Source organism: Sus scrofa, chromosome 14 (assembly GCF_000003025.6).
Source record: "Sus scrofa isolate TJ Tabasco breed Duroc chromosome 14, Sscrofa11.1, whole genome shotgun sequence".
Lineage (NCBI taxonomy): Eukaryota > Metazoa > Chordata > Mammalia > Artiodactyla > Suidae > Sus > Sus scrofa.
Window position 1 is genome coordinate 103,733,941 of NC_010456.5, and position 20,973 is coordinate 103,754,913.

A 20,973-nucleotide genomic window follows, 5' to 3' on the forward strand; every position below is an offset into this window, starting at 1 on the left:
CAGCTCATACAGCTAAAAACAAAAACAAAAACCACAATCACAAAATGGGCAAAAGATCTAAATAGAAGCATCTCCAAAGAATACACACAGACAGCCAACAGGCACATGAAAAGATGCTCAGCATTGCTACTTATTAGAGCAATGCAAATCAAAACTACAATGAGCTATCACCTCACATCAGTTAGAATGACCATTATCAAAAAGTCTACAAATAATAAATGCTGGAAAGGGTGTGGGGGAAAAGGAACCCTCCTATACTATTGGGGGGAATGTAAATTGGGGCAGACACAATGAAGAACAGTATAGAGATTCCTTAAAAAACTAAAAATAGGGAAGTTCCCGTCGTGGCTCAGTGGTTAACGAATCTGACTAGGAACCACAAGGTTGCGGGTTCAATCCCTGGCCTTGCTCAGTGGGTTAAGGATCCGGTGTTGCCGTGAGCTGTGGTGTAGTTTGCAGATGCAGCTCGGATCCTGCGTGGCTGTGGCTGTGGCGTAGGCTGGTGGCTACAGCTCCGATTGGCCCCCTAGCCTGGGAACCTCCATACGCCGCAGGAGTGACCCAAGAAATGGCAAAAAAAGACCAAAAAAAGAGAGAGAGAGAAAACTAAATATAGAGTTAGCATATGATCCTGGGCATATACCCACACCTGAGCATATATCTGGAGAAAACTCTAGTTTGAAAAGATACATGCATCCCAATGTTCATAGCAGCACTATTTATAATAGCCAAAATATGGAAACAACCTAAACGTTCATTGATAAAGGAGTGGATAAAGAAGATGTGCTACATATATACAATGAATTACTAGTCAGCCATAAAAAAGAATGAAATAATGCCATTTGCAGCAACATGGATGGACCTAGACATTATCATACTAAGTGAAATAAGCCGGACAAAGACAAATATCACAGGATGTTGCCTATATGTGGAATCTAAAATACACACACAAACTTATTTCCAAAAGAGAGACTCACAAACATAGAAAACAAACTTAACGGTTACCAAAGAGAGATGGGGGGAGGGACAAATTAGGAGGTTGGGACTAACATATAAACACTAGTGTATATAAAATATATAACCAACAAAGACCTACTGTATAGCAGATGTAACTATACTCAAAATTGTGTAATAATCTATAAGGGGAAAAGATTCTGAGAAAGAAAAGTACCTATAACTGAACTTTGCTGTTGTATGTCTGTAACTAACAAATTACTGTAAAACAACTACACTTCAATTAAAAATTTTTAAATAATGAGATAAAAATTTCAATATCACTAGCAAAGAAATACTTGCCTATTTATTATTGACTGTCACTTTTGTGACAGGGACCATTTAACAGCGATTTAGCTGCAGGAAGTGGTCACCTGTGTTAGTCCTGAAATTTAAGGTCTATGCAGGTATATTCGCTCTAAAGCCCACAAAAATTACATTAAGAAGAGTTGAAATGATGGATTTCAAAATAATCAGGAGAAGTTTAGTTTTAGTTTTATTTAGGTCAATCAAATTTTCATATTGAGTAAAGATGCTTATTGGTTTTCAGTGTATTTTTAAGCTATGTAATCAAAATGAAGGCTCTTGAGGGAGTTAAAGGGCAGATCTCACTAAATTATATTTTAATAAGATGAACATCAGAGTTCATTAAGAATGTCATCAACTTAAGGAAGCATCTTCAATGCTTGCTAAAAACCACTGGCTAAATTTGGGAGGGGACACAATCTTAAAGTATCACTTCAAAGATTAATCAGTATTTGCAAAGGGAGAAAAGGGCACTTTTACAATGGAGGAATCTGGCAAACACCTTAATCCAATGATCACACCTAACATCACCAAGAAACGGCAAACTGACATCATGTGCCTCCTACATTATGTCCTCTACACAGCACGTCATCTACGGAGTCTCCTGCTGGCAGGGTTTCACCTGAATCTCATTAGGAGGAAACAAACTGGTCATGCCGAATTAAGTGCTGTCCTATAAAACATCCAGCTCTTGAAATGATACAAAAGACAAAGAGCCTAGGAAACTGTCTAAATTAAAGGAGAGTAATGAGACATGACAACTAAATGTAAAGCTAGACTTTGACTGGACCTTGGATTAAAAAAACAAACAAACCAACCAAACAGCTCTAAAGGACATTACTAGAACAATCTGAATACTGCTTGTTCTCAGAAGACATACAGTGAAACCTTTAGGAGTGAAAGGTCTTGAAGTCTACAGATTACTCCCAAATGATTCATCAAAAATTACATATGTATATATACACCTACCTACAGATAAAAAGAGAAAGCAAATGTGGCAAGATGCCAACAACTGGTGAATCTAGCGGAAGGTTATATAAGTGTTCGTGGTACTATTCTTTTTTTTTTTTTTTAAACTTTTGAAACTTTTCAAAATAAAAATTTGTGTAGGAGTTCCCACTGTGGCGCACTGGGTTAATGATCCCACTTGTCTCTGTGGAGGTGCAGGTGGGATCCCTGACCTGGCACCTGATTAAGGATTTGTCATTCCCTCAGCTGTGACATAGGTAGCAGATACAGCTTGGTTTTGAACCCTGGGCCTGGGAACTTCCATATGCCATGAGTGCAGCCAAAAATCAAACAAAAAAAGCAAATAAAAATGTTGTGGGAAATTAAAAATTAAAACCACAAGGTCTTCCTGGAGAAGAGGGTAATATACTCTCCCATTCTCTAAAGAGGTGTGTGGTCTTTTGAAAGACCTAACAGTTCTTAAAATCTTAAGGTATCAGCCAATACTCTTAGTGATTTGTATGTTTCAAGTATCAACTACAATAGGAAAACAATTCCAGCTTGTGAAGCTGTGTCCTGAGCTACAGGTGCATTCATAAAACAGGGACTGACCAAGGGACCAGCCTCGGATGACAGAAGGAAGGACCCAAGGTCTGGACAGAGAGAGATCTCTCCTTGTATAGAATCCAGGCTTCCCGATTTCCTGTGACCTTCCTAGAGAGACCTGAAGGGCACCTCTCCAGCTAGAGCTGCATGAGCTCAGACTTTTTTTGGCACAGGAAGTCTGTTCCAAACATTCTCCCTGACCTTGGCTTTCAGGTCAGAGGACTTGCCTGGTTTGCCTTGGATTCAATTCAATAGAATAAAAAATGTCTAGGAGGTACAAGGCATGATACAGGCACATGATGCAGGCACTGCAGATACAAAGACGAATAAGCCAAGGAAGAACACTGCCCTGGAAAAACTCAGCCTGTAAATAAGTGACTAAGAAACAGGAAAAGTGCTAGGTTGGGGTTATGTCCTATAGAACACTGGTCAGAGACAAATGGGGCAGAGGTGCCCAAGCATTGGAGAAAGCCATAGGGCAAAGGCTATATATGGGCTGGAAGGTAACTGCCTTTCTAAGGAGGGGCATTCCCAGTTCAGCAAAGAGCACAGGCCAAGGCTTGAACGAGTCAAAGGCTAGGCTTATTTGGAAAACAGTGAGTAGAGTTCATTAGTTAGAGTGAGCATTGGGGGTGGCTGGTGGGAAGAGAAGAAGCAGTTCATCAACCCCCTGCCTGCTGCCTGGAGAACACAGTAGTTCTCTGAACTGGATTCCTCATTCATCCACCTCTTGGATGAAAACATCTGATTTCCAAGATTTACTGATACTTAACTATGTACCCGGGGCACTGCAGGTGAATATTGACGTGATCAAGTCCTTGTTCTCAAGAAATAAATAAATCAGTAGATGAAGGTCATGAAGAGGAGGTACACGGAGAACTCTAATCTAAGAACAATTCATTAAGGAACCCTTAGAGGGATTTCTAAAACATATTTTAAAAGTTGGACTTCACAGAAGGAAGACAGATCTTTTGGTGAAAGAAATCAGGGAAGACTTTCTGTTGGCGGTGGCACAGGAGCCAGGTCTTAATGGTATGACAAAGGTGAAAAACTGGGCAAGGATGTGCCAAGGGAAGGATTTCACCTAAGTTAAGATATAGAGATGGCTCAGCAGGTACTGTCCACAGATTCCTAAACATTCCTCTTGGATTCAGAACCAAACATATTTCTTTGACTATATTTATCACACAGAGCTCAGGCACAAACATTCTGGTTCTGCCCCCTTTTGCGTGTTCTATTAGACTAGTAACTGTTTCTTGGTGGGCTTGTGCTTGGCAGGCAGGGTGGGAGAAGGTGAGAATGGACAAGAAAACAAGTCTGATGGGTGGAACCACCTCAGAGCTGGCAGTCTACTCCTTGTGTTCTTAGCAAAGTCCTGTAGTCCAGGGCAGTGACCTGGGGCATTTGGGCTTAAAGGCTGCTCTGTTTATGTAACCACACATTCCCTATATAAAGAGTTCCTTGTGAAGTCTGCCAATCTGTCTATTCTAGTCACAGTTAGTTCTAACAAGCACCTGACCAAGAAAACCAAGATCAGACTAGGTGTGTGGGAAGGAACTGGTCAAACTAGTTGGGCAGTTTTGTTTTTATTGAACATGACATTTTCATTGGGGGTAAGGATGCTAATATTTTTTAACACCTATTACACCTAAGTACTGTGCTGGTGTATATGTACATTGTCTCACGTAACCCTTTTAAGAACTCAATGAGTAGTAATAATTTATCTAGATAAATTGAGGTTCATGGATTAAATAACTTGCTCAAGGTCATACAGCTAGTAACTGCTGGTGCCCACGTCCGAGTCCACAAATACCTACTTCTTAACCCACTGCTTGTTGCTCTGCCTCATTCAGCGTCAGACAATTGGCAAATCCTACATTTCAACCCGGAAGACGCTTTCCTGCAGATGAAGCTTTAGTCCGGCCTGGACTGTATATTGCCTATAATCTGACAATCCAATTTCTCCCCCTTGCACTTTAATACTCCTTTGATGAGGTGGGGTTTTTTTGGTTTTTGTTTTTGTTTTTTGTTTTTTGTTTTTGTCATTTTAGGGCCAAACCCACAGCATATGGAAGTTCCCAGGCTAGGCGTCTAATTGGAGCTGTAGCTGCTGGCCTACACCACAGCCACAGCCACGCAGGATCCGAGCTGCATCTACAACCTACACCATAGCTCATGGCAACATCAGATCCTTCACCCACTGAGTGAGGCCAGGGATTGAACCCACAACTTCATGTTTCCTAGTTGGATTCATTTCCACTGCACCACGATGTGAACTCCTGACAAGCTCTTTTTTTTTTTTTTTTTTTTTGTCTTTTTTCCATTTCTTGGGCTGCTCCCATGGCATATGGCATATGGAGGTTCCCAGGCTAGGGGTCGAATTGGATCTGTGGCTGCCAGCCTATGCCAGAGCCACAGCAATGCAGGGTCCAAGCCTCGTCTGCAACCTACACCACAGCTCACAGCAACGCCGGATCCTCAACCCACTGAGCAATGGCAGGGATCGAACCCGCAACCTCATGGTTCCTAGTCAGATTCGTTAACCACTGCGCCGTGACGGGAACTCTCTGAGGAGCTCTTAATGTGGGTGCCAACAGGTTTTTTCAGGGCCAACATTTCCCCTTCTTGAGACTAAGGCTATCCATTCAATTTTGAAAGACAACTCAAGTCTTTGCTCTCAGCTTTCAAATTTTTTCACCAGATCCTCTTAGTCAGCTTCCCATTCTGAACTCTTTCAAATAATATATCCTCTTTTGATCTCACTTGCTCATAGCCTTAGCCTACCCAATTCCTGTCAGCAAGTCCTGTCCCAAGCTACATCCTCTTCTAAAACATTTTCTCTGCCTCAGCCTACCAAGTTGGCACCTGCCATTTCAGTTCCTGAAATTGCCACTTTTCCAAAGAAAGTTCTCATCGGGGATGGTTTTGGCTTCTCTGAACTAAACAAGCATTCCCCCCTTTCTAGCACCTCTGCCCAGGCATAGTGCAATAGGTGCTGCTATGACAGAGCACAAGATGTCTCTGTTGTTTATGTGGCTGCTCAGCTTTGTCCTGTGGCCTGTACAATACTACTGCCTACACTGTTCCTCAAACTAAGAATGCTTTGAAATCAAAGACTAACTCTTACAGTTCATTTTTAATACAGTGCAAAAGAGATAGGTGTTTAATGGAACAGCTTAAACTGAGGGTGTGCTAAGCTTTTAAAAGCCACAATAGAATGCTGCTCCATCTGTCCAAACAGGACAAAACAGAACAAAAAGCCCACTCTTGTGGCTCTGCAATGCAGTTTCCACGCAGACATTCTCAGAAGAGCCATCCTAAGAATGAAAACTCCAAGCAATCAAATATTAAAGTATAGGATTCATAATTCACCAAAGACTATGAATACTATAAGCCAGAACCTGTGTTTGCAAAAAAGAAAATTTGCAAAGTATTACTCAAAAGCTTACAAACAGTAAAAGGTTAACTACAGGCTAAAACGCCATTAGGTTTCCAACTTGATCAGTTTATGTAACTCAGAAGGTGGAAAAACTTGGAATCTGGGCCTAAAACAACACTGACTTATTTCCATTCAAGTTATGCTAACCGGGCGGGCGGGGGGGCGGGGGGATGTGAAGTTTGAAAACTTTCCTTTCCAAAGCTGGATTTAGACAAACGAAAGGAAAAAGGAAGGAGGTGCTATGAAACCAGCCCACTGCAGCTTCACAATGACCTATTTTGCCCTCTTTCATTCTTCAAATAGTACCTCTTCAGCTGGTTGGCTCAAAGTCAATCTGAATCCCATGTGGCCTGTCTTATGCCAGGTTCACAAACCATGCTGGTATTGTATAAACTTCCACAATTGCATGACCTTGGTCACAAGGACGAGCAGTCAAGTCAGCCTGACCAGTGTAGAGGAAACACATGACCACCAGTAGCAACAGCCACTCAGAAGGACGCCCATTACTCAAGGTGGGAGGAGTGCAAGGCATAGGTCACTCTTGCATAAATATGCATGACCTGTTACTGTTCCTGTTCACCTGGTTATGCACCTGAAGAGCTGGAGCTGAAGCTGGCTTCCAAGTAGGCTGAGAATGACAGCCTCCCTCATTCCATTGCCAGCATCACCGACTTCTGAACACGGTTTCAGAGCCACGTGGCCAATCGCCTGTCCAACATCTGCAGCTGGCTGCTGTCCTTGCCTTTGCCTCAGAGGTCTCTGCCAACAGTGCTAGTGCAGCTGTGCTCACTGCCCAGGAGATGCCAACTCCTCTCCCTGGCCCAGCCCCAGCACAAGAGGTGAGACTGTTGGCAGTGTCAGGAGCAGCTGGCTTAGTACAAAACCAGGGGTAGAAGGCTCAGGGTAGGTAGACATTTTTTTGTAGCTCTAGTAAGAGCAACTTAGGACATGGGCTATTCTCCCTGAAGGCAATGAGGGAAGTTATGCTAAACACGTCTATTATCATAAAAGCTTCTCATATCCAACTTATCTTCCAAGCTGCCACATTTTCAGCCCCATGCTTGAGGAAGCAGAACTGAACCAGGTTTCTTTTTTGGGGGGGGGGTTCTTTTGTTGTTGTTTTGTTTTATTTAAGCAGTCAAGGATTCTAAGGCCACCACGGTTAGGATGGCCTATGTCACAGCTAAGGGTTAAAAGATGAACTGAGCCAATCAGATTCCCTCTCTCTGAAATCCAACTAGAAATATGAAAACAATTTGCCCACTGGAGCACAAACTGAGAGGAACACACATGCAGAGAAGAGCTGAGTCATAATAATGGTGGAACATTACAATGAAGAATTAATAGCTCCCACTGCTCAAATCCCTGCAGCCTGCCACCCCCTAGCTCAGTCTCCATGACACTTGGTTCTATAACGGCTCCTATTTTTGGACTTTCCTTGTCACTCATAACAACATCCTCAATTAGAAGCAGCACAAGAGAACTCTCTGATCCTTGAAGTCAAAAAACTCCATTACAAAGCAGTGCACTCAGGTCCAGAAACAGTGTAGCCATCACCCAAGAGGCAGAATCCCCTGGTTAAACTATAGCTAAAGGGTGGCTCAGACCTACAGCCTCAGCTCTTTGGAAATACCTCAGCTATGTGACTATGGCCAATAGAACAGAAGAATTCAGGAAAAACCCAAGGATCATTTTCACACTTAAATAACTACGAAAGTATACCATGGGTTGTATAACTCAAGCTGTTAATTTTTATACAAAGCCTTGTAAATAAAAGCATAATTTATCAGGTTATATAGTTTAAATTTATCTTCCTTTCCCACAAATGATACACACCAGCAAAACGACTTCCTTTATAAGTCACTAGGTAGAATAGCATAAACTACTGGTCTGCTGGGTTTGAGTCTGTCTAATAAGAGCTATGTTTTCCTAGGAAAAGACACTTCACCTCTCGAATTCTCAGTTTAAAATAAAGGTTGTTATGAGATGATCTTTAAGGCTGCTCTAAAATTTGACGGGCTCTACTCTGCGCAGGCAATGACCTCACCATTTGCAAATATAAAACTCATCCATTTCACAAATATCTGAGGGCTAGCCATTGATGCAGCTGTGCAAGGTACTGAGTATAAAGCAGTGAACAAAACATAAAAAAAAACCCTGTTCTCATAAAACTGACATTTCAATCTGGAGAATAGAAAAATACATATTATTTTTTTAGGCCGTGATAAGTAATTTGAAGGAAAAAAATAACATGAGGATAAGAGGGACAGAGAGCAAGAGAGTAAAGGGGCTTCTAGTTTAGAAAAGGAAGTCAGGAAAGATCTCTCTCTGAAAGTGACAGCAGAGCACAGGTGTGTCTAAGGGAAGAGAGGAGCAGTCCATTCACAAATTAGGGGACAAATTTTCAGACAAAAGTAAGTGCTAAGGCCTGAGAAGCCTCAGTTTACCTCAAGGAATAGCAAAGGAGCCAGTGTGGCCAGAGAAGGTAAGGCGGAGAATGACAGGCAATGAACACCCAGGATTCAACTGATGAGACCCAAGGGGACAAGGTTTAAACGCTTCAAGTACAAGATTCCTACCAGTGTGGTTCCTGGCTTCTGCAGGGGTCTATTATATTCCAAACACATAGGCAAAAAGCTAAGTCCACAAGTGCAATGTAACATCTATTGGACTTGGGACTAAGCAGAGAAATGTGCTGCAGATGTCCAAATTAGCATAAACTTCACAAAGAAAACAGCTTTGGGAAGCCACATGATGTCATATTTGGAGTCATTAGATTTTCATTTCCTTTAACTCTGGCTAAGCGTCTGCTGAAAATTTATCCTAAAGAAAATAATATGAAAGAAAAAACATACATAAGAATATATTGACAGGAGTTCCCTGGTGGCTCAGTGGATTAAGGATCTGATGTTGTTACCACTGTGGCATGGGTTTGATCCCTGGCCTAGGAACTTCCACATACCACAAGTGTGCCCCCCAAAATAAATAAATTAAAATAAAAAATAAAGAGAATACTGACAGAAGCATTATGTATAATAGCCTACACAGCCAACAGGTGAGTAAATTATGATGCAACAACAGGTTAGACAGCCATGGAAAAAAACAGGAAAATTAAGCAGAAACATGGGAGGAAGAACAATAGAAAACTATCTTTGCTATTATTACACTCCCACAAAAAAAGACACATATGAATAAAGATGGAAAGGACACAAAAATGATGATGGTTGGCTCTGCTAGGGAGGTAGGATTAATCTTACTGCTTAGAAAATAACATTTATTCACTGCAAACCAAAGTGCTTTGGGAGTTCTCTAGTGGCTCAGAGGGTTAAGGATCTGGCATTGTTGCTGCAGCAGCTTAGGTCACTGCTGTGGCATGGGTTTGATCCCTGGCCTTGGGAGTTCCACATGCTAGGGCACAGCCAAAAACAAAAAACAAAAAGCCCCCCAAAAAACCAAAGTGCTTTGTTCTGCTTTTACTTCTTCATTACAATATTAAGGCCCAGAATTAGATAATAATAGAAATAACTATGATCATGTACATGACAAGAGGGCCACCCGCATCTGTGAAGCACTTCTGTGCAGCACTTCTCAGTAACCCTGAAGTATCTGATGGTGCCAACTGTTCTTTCCTGGAACTTCTTTCCTGTAGCCTCCACAACCACAGACCCACTCCCAGTCATTCACTCACCAGTATCTCTATTACGATGTACTCGTTTCCTTTCTGACAAAATTTACTTATGAACTGCTTTTCATTTTCTTCTCCCTCCTCTCTATAAAGAGGACTCTCAAAAGAGATGCACCTCCAGTCTCTTTTTCCAAACTCCCTAGCCACAATTCCAGTAGCCCATTAGGTATTAACTCTCAGCTAAAATGTGGGGACATACCAAATCCTACATGCCTTTAATCCAATCAATACTACACCAAACTAGTTTTCTCTTTATTGATTCGCCTACATTTAGCAGGGCCAGGATTCTCCCATTCAGTTGAAGGAAGTTTAGCACAACCCTGCCATCAAATCTATTATCATCATAATCTACTCTAAGATCACTGGTCCCTTTCTCCCTTCATTCTAGGAATACCTCCACGCTACTAGCTTAGGATTACATGGTCCTTATTACTTCTCATGAGCTTGATTACAAAAAATCCCGAAATGGTTTTTCTGACCCTGGCTAAAAAACCAAAGCCAAATAAAAAATCGCATCTCTCTCTTGCTTAATAAAAAGAAGAAAAAAGTCATCAACAATATCTGGGCACCATGAAAGTTATTCTAAGTGCATTATCTCATTTAATCTTTATAAACCCAAAAGTGGTATTACTGTTTCCATTTTGTAGATAAGAAAAAAAAAAAAGAGAGATTTTTGGAAAATTAATAATCAGCCCCAAAATACAGCAGTGGCAATAGAACAGGAATCTAACCCAAGCAGCTTACTCCAGAGCCTGTACTCTTGATCACTGGTTACTGGGCCCAAGTTTTAGGCCTGGCAGTGTGGCTACTACATAACCCCACCTTGAACATGCTACCTCTAGGCCATTCTTATTCCCCAATGACAAGAGTATATATAGTGCAATAGTTAAAAACCCTGGGACTCTGGGGTTCATCTGTTGAGGTTCCAATTCTTGCCTTATCATTTAACACATGACCATGGCCAAATTACTCTCTTCTAAACCTGTTTCTTACTCTTTAAAATGGGAATGATAAAGTGCAGCCTCTGAAAAACATGAATAGGGTATTCTCTAGATCCTCCTCAAAACCAGATTGTCTAGACTCTTCTACAGACTGATGAGCAACAACTATTAGATGGATTAATGTTCTCAATGCTGCATGACCATTTGCATGATGTTGTGGAATTAGGAAGATTAGATTAAGCATATAAAATAGTAACCTACTGCCTAGCTCATAACAAACCCTTAGTAAAAGCCATCCTAATTATTATTCTAATCCCCTCTTCTATTCTATTCTATTCTAGTCCCCTATTCTAGTTTGCCTGTTTTCTTCTTGCCTAGCTTTTAAGACCAAGGTCTTGTACAGCCCACAGTAATCTATTCCTCCTCTGGATGCCTAGAATATTTTTTACTCACTTGTCATGAACCATAAATTGATCTGTAGTTTAATAAAACTAACAATATCACTAATAAAACCTACCGTGTGCAGGGACTATTTTAAGCATCCCACATGGATTTACTCATTTTTTTTTTTTTTTTTTTTTTTTTTTTTGTCTTTTGTCTTTTTTGTTGTTGTTGTTGCTATTTCTTGGGCCGCTCCCACGGCATATGGAGGTTCCCAGGCTAGGGGTTGAATCGGAGCTGTAGCCACCGGCCTACGCCAGAGCCACAGCAACGCGGGATCCGAGCCGTGTCTGCAACCTACACCACAGCTCATAGCAACGCTGGATCGTTAACCCACTGAGCAAGGGCAGGGATCGAACCCGCAACCTCATGGTTCCTAGTCGGATTCGTTAACCACTGCGCCACGATGGGAACTCCGGATTTACTCATTTTAATCCTCATCACAACCTTATGAAGATGAAGTGGGTACTCATATTACCTCTCTTTTACAAGAGATGAAACTAAGAAACAGATGCCTTCTTCTGCCTTCCATGTTCTCAGGGATGCTCTGGAGAACACCAAGCAACTTCCTGATCCAGAGGGCTCTGCAAAACCTCAAATATTTGATCAAAGCTCTCAGTGGCCTTGTGCTGGAGAGAACCCCTATCTCCATCACCTCCTACTCTGCTGGCCCAACAACACTTAAGGGGACAGTTGATTTGCTCGGCCACTGTTTCTCTATATGGATTTTAGTTCTCCATAGTCCACAGAAATAGTCATGCTTTTACAAACCCTACTCCACATCTGTAGAGGTACACCTACTGGATAAATTAATGATTCTGTTTATTTCATTAAGCATACACTTTCTGAGAAAAAGGCAGAAGGACTCAATAGCGGATGGCTCATGTTTTCCTCTTATTTACACACAGGGCTAAAACGTAGAGCCAAGGAAACTCTGCCTGATGACCTTACTAAGAAAAGTATAATCAGCAAGAGGGGTACTACCAAGAAAGCACTGACCTGAATTAAAACCTAAGGAATTTAAGGAAAAGCGGTAACAGTATGAGGGAGTATTACTAAGAAGGCACAGAACAGTTTGTGGTAAACTACTTAAATGTTCCCAATGTTCAAAGCAATGGGTGTGGATTCTCAAAGTTACTTCAATCTTGGAATGACATCAAATTTCTTTAGGCCCTTCTAAAATAGGTCAACCTTAAGCCTTTAGCTGAGAACAAAACACAACAGGAGTCAATAGAATAATAATGATTTCTCTTCCTTGATCCCCAAATCACCAGAAAGGCAATCTGCTCTCTGAGGATGCAAGCCTGAGGACCAGAATCAGGAGATCCAGATTCTTGGCTTGGCTTGGCTCTTCGTAGTCCATCTTCACACTTAACCTCAGCTATAAAATAAGAGCACCTTCTCTAATGTTGTACAATTCTGTATTATTGGGCTGTTACAAAGGAGTGGTACAGAGTTTGCATTGTGGCTCAGCGGAAACGAATCTGACTAGTCTCCATGAGGACGCAGGTTCGACCCCTGGCCTCACTGGATTACGGATCCAGTGTTGCCATGAGCTGTAGTGTAGGTTGTAGATACGGCTCCAATCTTGCGTTGCTGTGGCTGTGGCGTAGGCCAGCAGCTACAGCTCCGATTTGACCCGTAGCCTGGGAACTTCCACATGTCACAGGTGCGGCCCTAAAAAAACAAGATCAAAAACAAAAACAAAACCATAGGAGTCGTACTAAAACCATGGAGTTCACAGAGCTAAACTCTCTATTGCTCATACAACCCAGATGTTCTCTCTTCAACTCTCAGTAACATAGTGAAGTAGGATATTGTAAACACAAGATATATAGAGAAAAGGCAGACAAGAATAATGGTGGTCCAGAATCCACTAGGCATAAGGTATGACTAGAGACGTGAAAATACCTAGCTTGGAAAAAGAGAAGACTTAAAAAGAAACTGATAGTCCTTTAAGTACCAAGAGATAAATGTCACAATAATGACTTACTCTGTTTTACTTTATCTTATTGGACACAACTGACCAATGGATAAAGATTGCGGGGGAAAATCTGACTCAATAAAAAAACAAAATTTAATAATTAGGTCTGCAAACATATAATTTCCTCTGAAATAAACTGCCTCCTTTGTCACTGGATGTCTCAGAAGCTAAATGAGAAATTCTCTGGGCTATTTTAGAACAGGAGACAACAAACTTTCTACAAAGGAATCTGAGGGCCAAGTATAGTCTCTGTTACCTATTCTTTGAGTGTTTTTACAACCCTTAAAAATATAAAAACTACCCTTAGATCACAGACCACACAAAAAAAGATAGTTTGCTGACTCCTGTTCTGCAGGCGTGCCATCCAATAAATATGAGTCATGTATATAACTTAAAATTTTTCCAGGATCTACATTTATAAAGGTAAAAAGAAAAAGGTGAAGTTAATTTTAATATCCTTTAGTTAATCCGATGTATCCAAAAAATTATCATTTTAATATACAAACAAAATTACTAATGAAATCCTTTGCATTTTTACCCCCTTTTTAGGGCCGCATCTTGTGGCTTATGGAAGTGCCCAGGCGAGGAGATGAATTGAAGCAGCAGCTAAGGCCTACGCCACAGCCACAGCAACACCAGATCTAAGCCGCATCGGCAACCTAAGTCACAGCTCATGGCAACGCCGGATCCTTAACCCACTAAGCAAGGCCAGATTTCAAACCCATATTCTCATGCACACTATGTCGGGTGCTTTACCCGATGAGCCGCAAAGGGAACTCCTGCCTTTTTTTTTTTTTTAACTAAGTCTTTGAAATGCAGTATAGAGAAACAGAAGAGATGACCTTTCAACCAATACTTAATTCTAATGACTCAAATCAATGAGAAAAAAAATGAGACTGTCAATAAATGACTACTGGGAGAGATGGCATGCTACCTGGAAAAACAAAGCTCGATCCTTTGTTGTGTCTTACTCCATTACAAATTCCAGACCAGAAATGAGATGTCAATATAAAAAAGTAAAATAATAAATTCAAAAGGCCAGTAAGAGAGAAAAATGCCTAAAAGATGTTATTTTAACATCAGATTGGCAAAAGACTGGAAAAGAGCCATATCTCAGATTCTCAATAAAACTGAGTTTTATAAATTAGGTACTACTGATGGGAACATAAATGTGTATGACCTTTGTTAAGGGCAGCTTGGCAATATGTATAAACATGTACCTTACTTCTGGAAATTCACCCTAAGAGATAATTAGAAAAAGCAAAGAAAATGAAGGAACAAGGATATTCTTCAACTGAGAGAAGGAAAGTGAAAGCAACTTAAATGCCCATCAACAGGACTGATTAAATAAAATAAGGTCTAGGTGCCTCGTTAGCGCAGTAGGTAGTGCATGAGTCTCATAAATAAAATAAGGTCATTAAAGATTATGTAGGTTTCTTATTGAAAGATGTGGAAAATGGGGGGGGGGCGGCGATGCCAAATGTTAAACAACATATACCGTGTGATCCATTCACACAATATTTAAATTTTCATATAAATGTATATTTTCATAAAGAGATAGAAGAAGAATATGTAATAAAATATATACAGTGATTATCTATGACAGAGGTAGATTTGGGATAATTTCTCTGGACATCACCATATATAGGCTTATCTTCATTTTTATGTTTTGTAATGACACCTTTTATCCCAGAATCATTTTTTATAACCTTCTCATAATTATTTTTTTCAACTAGCACTCTTAGAAATATCTTTTATACATGTCATTTTATAGTGTGTCCCACACACCACAGTGTGGTAAATACATTCCTTCACTGAAATAACACTGCCTTCATTCACACGATCAACTAGTACATCTTCTTATACGTGTGACTTTACAGAGTGTTTAACATGCAGCACAGAGTGGTGAAATCATTCATTCACTGAATTACCACTACCCTTATTCAAGAAACTATTACCACGCTTAAAAACATGTTTTAAATATCTGTTTCTTTAAACAGTGTCATACATGTACCACAAAGAAAGAAAACATTCTTTCACTGCAACAACCAGCATGACGATTTTTATCTTTTTTTGATTAATACAATTTTTAAAATTATTGGAGAGGATTAAGGGAAGAATGTTAAAAGCAAAAAAACAGCCTTCTATTCAGTGAGTAAATTATTTTCATAGGCTATAAAGAGATTGGAGAGAAGTACAGGTGACAAAGAAATCTAATAAGCCAGCCATAAAAGCAAGCCTTCTGCCTTTCCTGGGTGAAGGTATAATCTGATTCCTGTACAAGGCACAGGACGGATATGTACTTTGACTTCATCTTCTTATGAGTTTTGTTACACAACAATACATATCAAAAAAAAATTCCTTAGAGATGAAAGACATCCTTGAAATGTACAGAACATAACACAGGAAGAACACTTTCTCTTTAACTCAAAACACTCTTCGATATAAACCTAAGAACACACTCCAAATTATTATCACCAGAAAAGTTCCACAGATTCCACAGAAATGATTAACTATAAGGGAAGTTTATTCATGCCCTTATAAATTATTTTAAAAAGCCTATTAAAAATAAGAGAAACAGGTGAAGAGCCCTTTGCTAATTTGTCCTCTACCTGTCAACAGACTGTTACTTAAGATACAGACATGGATAAAGGTAATTTCATAGTGTCATTCTTCAGTCACTAGCTTTTCCAAGCTTGGGGTTTGTAAGATCTATAAAACCACAGGGCTCTGGGATACAAATAAAATTTGACACAAAATAATCTTTTACTCTCCATTGCTGACATTTCTCAAAACCCTAGATTTTTTTCTCCCAATTAATGAAAAGTCAGCACAAGGCTCATTTACAGTAGACTCACAGGATCTCACCGTCAATCAAATACATGCCATGAAAAATCGGTAAGTTCCTGGGGAAATCGTCTCCAAGTAGGAACAGTAAAACACAAAAAGATGATTAATGTTAAAATGTTTTCTTAATTGGGGTTGGCGGGAGTCAACAGCTATTTCAAGAGTGAAAAGGCTGCCTTTTAAAACAATTTTTTCATTGGAGTATAGTTGACTTACAACGTTGTATTAGTTTCACGTGTACAGCAAAGCAAATCGGTTATACACATATATCCATTCTTTTTTCCCATGTAGGTTATTACAAACTATTGAGGAGATTTTCCTGGGCTATATGCTAGGTTCTTGTTTAGCATCTACTTTACACAGTAGTGTGTATATGTTATGCCACCCTCCCCCTACAGTTTCACTGCCTTTTAATGAACTACGATGCCAGCTCTCCGAGAGGCAGGCAGTGGAGACAGTTTCAGCGCATTACCTTTAGGAGGAAAATACGACTTGCTTTCAGCTTTGTGAGGCCAATCTACGACGAGCGGTCCAAACCTGCGAAAGCTGGCAGTGATCTCATCTACGAAACAGAGAAGGAATCTTAGCAAAAGAGAAAAATATATATATTGCAAACAGAACAGCCCATATAACATGGCTTTTTATTTTAAAATGTTTTGAGAGCTATTTTCTAAAGATTTTTACAGAAGTCAAACTTACTAAGTGAAATACCATCATTGGGGGCGGGAGTACAGTTGGTTATTCACTTTTAACCATGCAGAATGTGTTTCTAACTATAATTCATTTCCCTTCACTTCCAATAAACCTGATACAAAGTATTTGGAAGAAAAAAAAAATTGACATTAGCTAAGGTGACCTCCCTGTCAAGTGAGAAGGAGAGTCTAAAAATAAGAATGTTCTCTGTGTTTAGAAAAAATGGCAAAAGTACACAAAGTACTTAAAATATGCTTCCACTTGTATGAAATAATCTCTAAGGTCACACATCATACACTATTATAATTAATTTAAGATTGTTTTAGAAATAGATCCTATTCTTTTGGCAAGTAGAGACAATAAGTGGGTAATTCTATTCAAGAGTAAGAAAAAGTTAAAAACCAATGGTCTGTTTCTCTCATACATACCTACTATTCATTCCACAAAGAAAATGTTTCAAAAGTTACAGCTTAATAAATTTATCCTTTCCTTCTGACTTCTGACTCAAACAGGTTATAACTAAGCTCCTAATCAGGGGGAAGTTGCCACTCCCACAGGCATGATCAAAAACTGTCTTAAAGCATAAACTCCAATCTATAGATGAGATTAACACTAGTATGAGAATAGTTCGGAGAAAAATGAGTCTCCATCTGTGTACAATTTTAAAGGAGTTAAGTATAAAATAAAACTACTTTTAGAGACTATTCTCTCATCATGGAAAAAAAAGAAAATAATAATTAGAGAAATATTATAGATAAAATAATGCCGGTGAAACAATTGTTTTAACAATGTTTTCATAGCAGATCCAAAGTCTACTAGAGCTGCAGTTGTTGTTTTTTTTCCCTTGAGTTAACTTTGTCACAATTTTATCTCAATTGTCCATTCAAGAAATATTTATTGACAATCTACTATGTGCTGACTGGCTCTCAGCATAAGTGAAACTCACTTCTGGATGGGCAGTATCTCAAAAATATTAGTAAGAAATACTCTAGTTAGTCTTCTTTTTTTTTTTTTAAAGGCAAGAGGGTTTTTTCATTAATAGTTATCTACATTAATGTGAGATGGTGTGATGGATAGGGGCAAAAGTTCCAGAATCAGACCGATTTTGAGTCCAAATGGCTACATAAACCTGGATAAACTGTTTCTCTCTGATCCTCAATGTCCTCATCTAGAAAATGGAGTTGGTAGGAGATGACTTTAGGAAAGCTGTGGAGATGTACCAAAATAATGTAAAGCACTTAGCATAATGACAAGTTTCACAAATATGAGCTCTCATTAGTATTTAAAAATGGGAGTTCCCATCGTGGCTCAGTGGTAACAAATCCAACTAGTATCTATGAGGACACGGGTTCAATCCCTGGCCTCAGTCAGTGGGTTAAGGATCCAGAGGTATCAGGAACTATGGTGTGGGTTGCAGACATGGCCCGAGTTGCAGTGGCTGTGGCATAACCCAGCAGCTGCAGCTCCGATTTGACCCCTAGCCTGGGAACTTCCATGTGCCTCAGGTGCAGCCCTAAAAAGAAAAAAAAAAAAAGGTATCCCCAAATTAATAACTAGGAAATGGGAAGGCTGTTACACATGAAGAGCAGATCTGAAATGCACGATCTATTACTTGCCCATCTATCAAATATTCTCATCTCCTGACACTAAGATATAAATGTCCTAAAGCTGCCTTGGAAGAGGGGAAGCGAGGTAGAGTCAGATCACACAAATAACAAGCCTGGCCTTTATAAAGTCATTAGTGCGTGCACCATACCTTCATCGATATCAGGAGGAAGGCCTCCAACAAACACCTTTCTGGAGTAGCGCTCTACTCGCTCCCCATTTTGACAGCGGGTGGGAGAACTTAAGCCTGATGACAAGGACTGATCGCCGTGACTGTCATCCAGGAAGGCATCTTCAAAGGGAAAGAGAGAAGATCGACCTGAAACAAATGTGGGAGTTTCTCCAGTTAAAATTATTTTCCTGGACACCACATGCTTTATTAGGAGCCAAAGCACAGAATGAAGCATTCCAAAAAACAGATCCTGAGCTTTTTCAACAGAATAGAATTGGCTGCAGATTACCAGGTTTATACTATCATTTTTGTGTAAAGGCATGTCCAGCACAGAAACGACTGGATTGATATTAAGGAAGAAGCACCAAAAATTGCAGCGGTTTTCGCTGCTAAAAAAGAAAAAATCACCACATTTTACTCATACAGTCCCTATCGCTGCTGCTAAGAGTATTCAGCAGTTATTTTTCCTTTCTCTGGGAATTTCTTAAAATAAATGGAAAGGTAATCTTTATTCACAGATTTTGATGGCTCTTTACTGAGCCCTCAAGATTCGGTTCTAAAGTTTGGCCCTGATTTGCTGAGGGAATTTTAAACTGATGACAGAGGCTGATAACTCCTCTGACAGCAGGACTAAAAATGATCAAGTTGTCCCTGCCACTCTAAGCTACGCCAATCTGGAAATAAACATCTGCCATATAAAGGGCAGGACAAGTAAATGAAAACATAGAAATTTAGATGTGGGAATATATATGTACATGTGGTTATGACATCTTTACTAATCTAAACTGTATTTTACATCTCCCCAAAAAATGACTCCTACTGTTACTTCTAGAGTCAAATAAAGTGTGTAGAGTAAAGGCACCTACCAGCTCCACATGACCGTAAGAAAGATGTCAGCAGTTAGTCCATTAATAAATGTAACACAATAATGTCATCTGGCATTACAAAATAAAATCTAAGTTTAAAAAGTATGTGTGTATATATATATTTCCTGTTTGAGTCAGTAAAAGTTCCTAGTAAAATTTTCCACTAGGTTCCACTCTAAAAATGAACTATCTTGAGCACTCTAACTTCTGAAAAAAAGAAAAATTCCCCTCGAAAATAAATTCATACATTCTTCAAAAAAAGGATACTGTCTTGTTGTCTTCTCCATTTAGTCTATCCTGTCTATATTTCCCTGAGACCTAGGTTCTGCGTCACTACAGCCAGCTCTCTAAAACAGAATATAAATAGCCTTAGAAAAATACTGAACATTTATTTCTTTTATTAAAAAAGTTACTAATATAACTCTGTTTATTTTATGAACAACCCAGGTGGTAAAAGAAAGGCACTGTTTTCATGTTGAGAGTTCATAAATAAAAGGATTTTTTGTTCAGCTCTTCCCAGCTGAGCTACAAAGAAACAGAACAAAATCTGTCACCTTGTGTCACCTAGCTTTTTTAGCCTGGCAAGGACAAACAACAGACAGTAAATTCTCATCCCTTGATGTCTGTTTTGTTCATTGGGGGTGGGGTGGGGTGGGGTGTAAAAACTAGATCTACAGCAACTAGAGCCAAAATGAGCTTCCCAAAGACTTCCAGAGGTGTTCTCCCATGGCTGTTAGGTTTGCTTTTGACATAGTCCACACTCAGTAAATTATGTGCCTACTCTGATAGTCACAAACCCCAATCAGCATTTTCAATATGTTCCTATCCCCACCTCTTATCCTCAACACTAATAACACGAGATGCTCAGAAAAAAAAGCTAGTGGAGGGGAAGGCTTGGGAAAACTAAATAATACTGGAAAATACTGCACACCTGATACCTTTCCCAGAAATTCATAATCCATACTAGCATATCAAAGACTGAGGAAAATTCTGCAGGCAAACAACTTAATGTAGCATTACCTGAATTTAAGATAAAGGAAACTTTAATATACATATATAACTTAGTGGAAAACACTTGAAGAAATATTTTTCCACATTCCAGGAACACCAAACAAATAATTTTGAGGTCCCTGCCAAAGAAATCAAGTCTGGAGAGAGAGATACACAAGCACGTAATTATAAAATAGACAAGTGTAAGAGAAGACTTCACCAAGTAACATAAGAGCACAGTTTACTGCTCTACAGAAAATGGAAGGGGCGGGGGTGGGCTTGAGATTTCATAGGATGGCGATTTTGAGCAGAATCTTGTGGGAGTGGGAGTTTCTAAGGGGAAGAGTGAAAATCCACAGAGAAAAAACTTTCACAACAGCTCTTGGCTTTCTCTGGAAACCTGCTCCTCTACCGTTCTTTGCAATCTCACTAAAAATGACTATTGTCCATGCTCAAT

The 20,973-nt window shown here is 39.7% G+C and overlaps 1 protein-coding gene across 25 annotated transcripts in view; it reads right to left on the reverse strand.

Moving 5' to 3' along the window:
• The window catches only part of CPEB3 (cytoplasmic polyadenylation element binding protein 3), a 196,082-nt gene that overhangs the window by 58,777 nt on the left and 116,332 nt on the right, over positions 1–20,973 (reverse strand). For 19 of the 25 annotated variants that reach the window (XR_002338767.1, XM_021073492.1, XM_021073494.1 and 16 more), the window contains 2 exons: positions 18,640–18,807; positions 16,663–16,752 (listed from right to left, as the gene is read on the reverse strand). Coding sequence is in view for 24 of the 25 variants with exons in the window: in XM_021073492.1 (XP_020929151.1) it covers positions 16,663–16,752; positions 18,640–18,807 (258 nt within the window). In the remaining variant the exon portion in view is untranslated. The remainder of the gene's footprint in view (positions 1–16,662; positions 16,753–18,639; positions 18,808–20,973) is intronic. The other 6 variants (XM_021073509.1, XM_021073507.1, XM_021073495.1 and 3 more) reach the window with 1 other exon arrangement.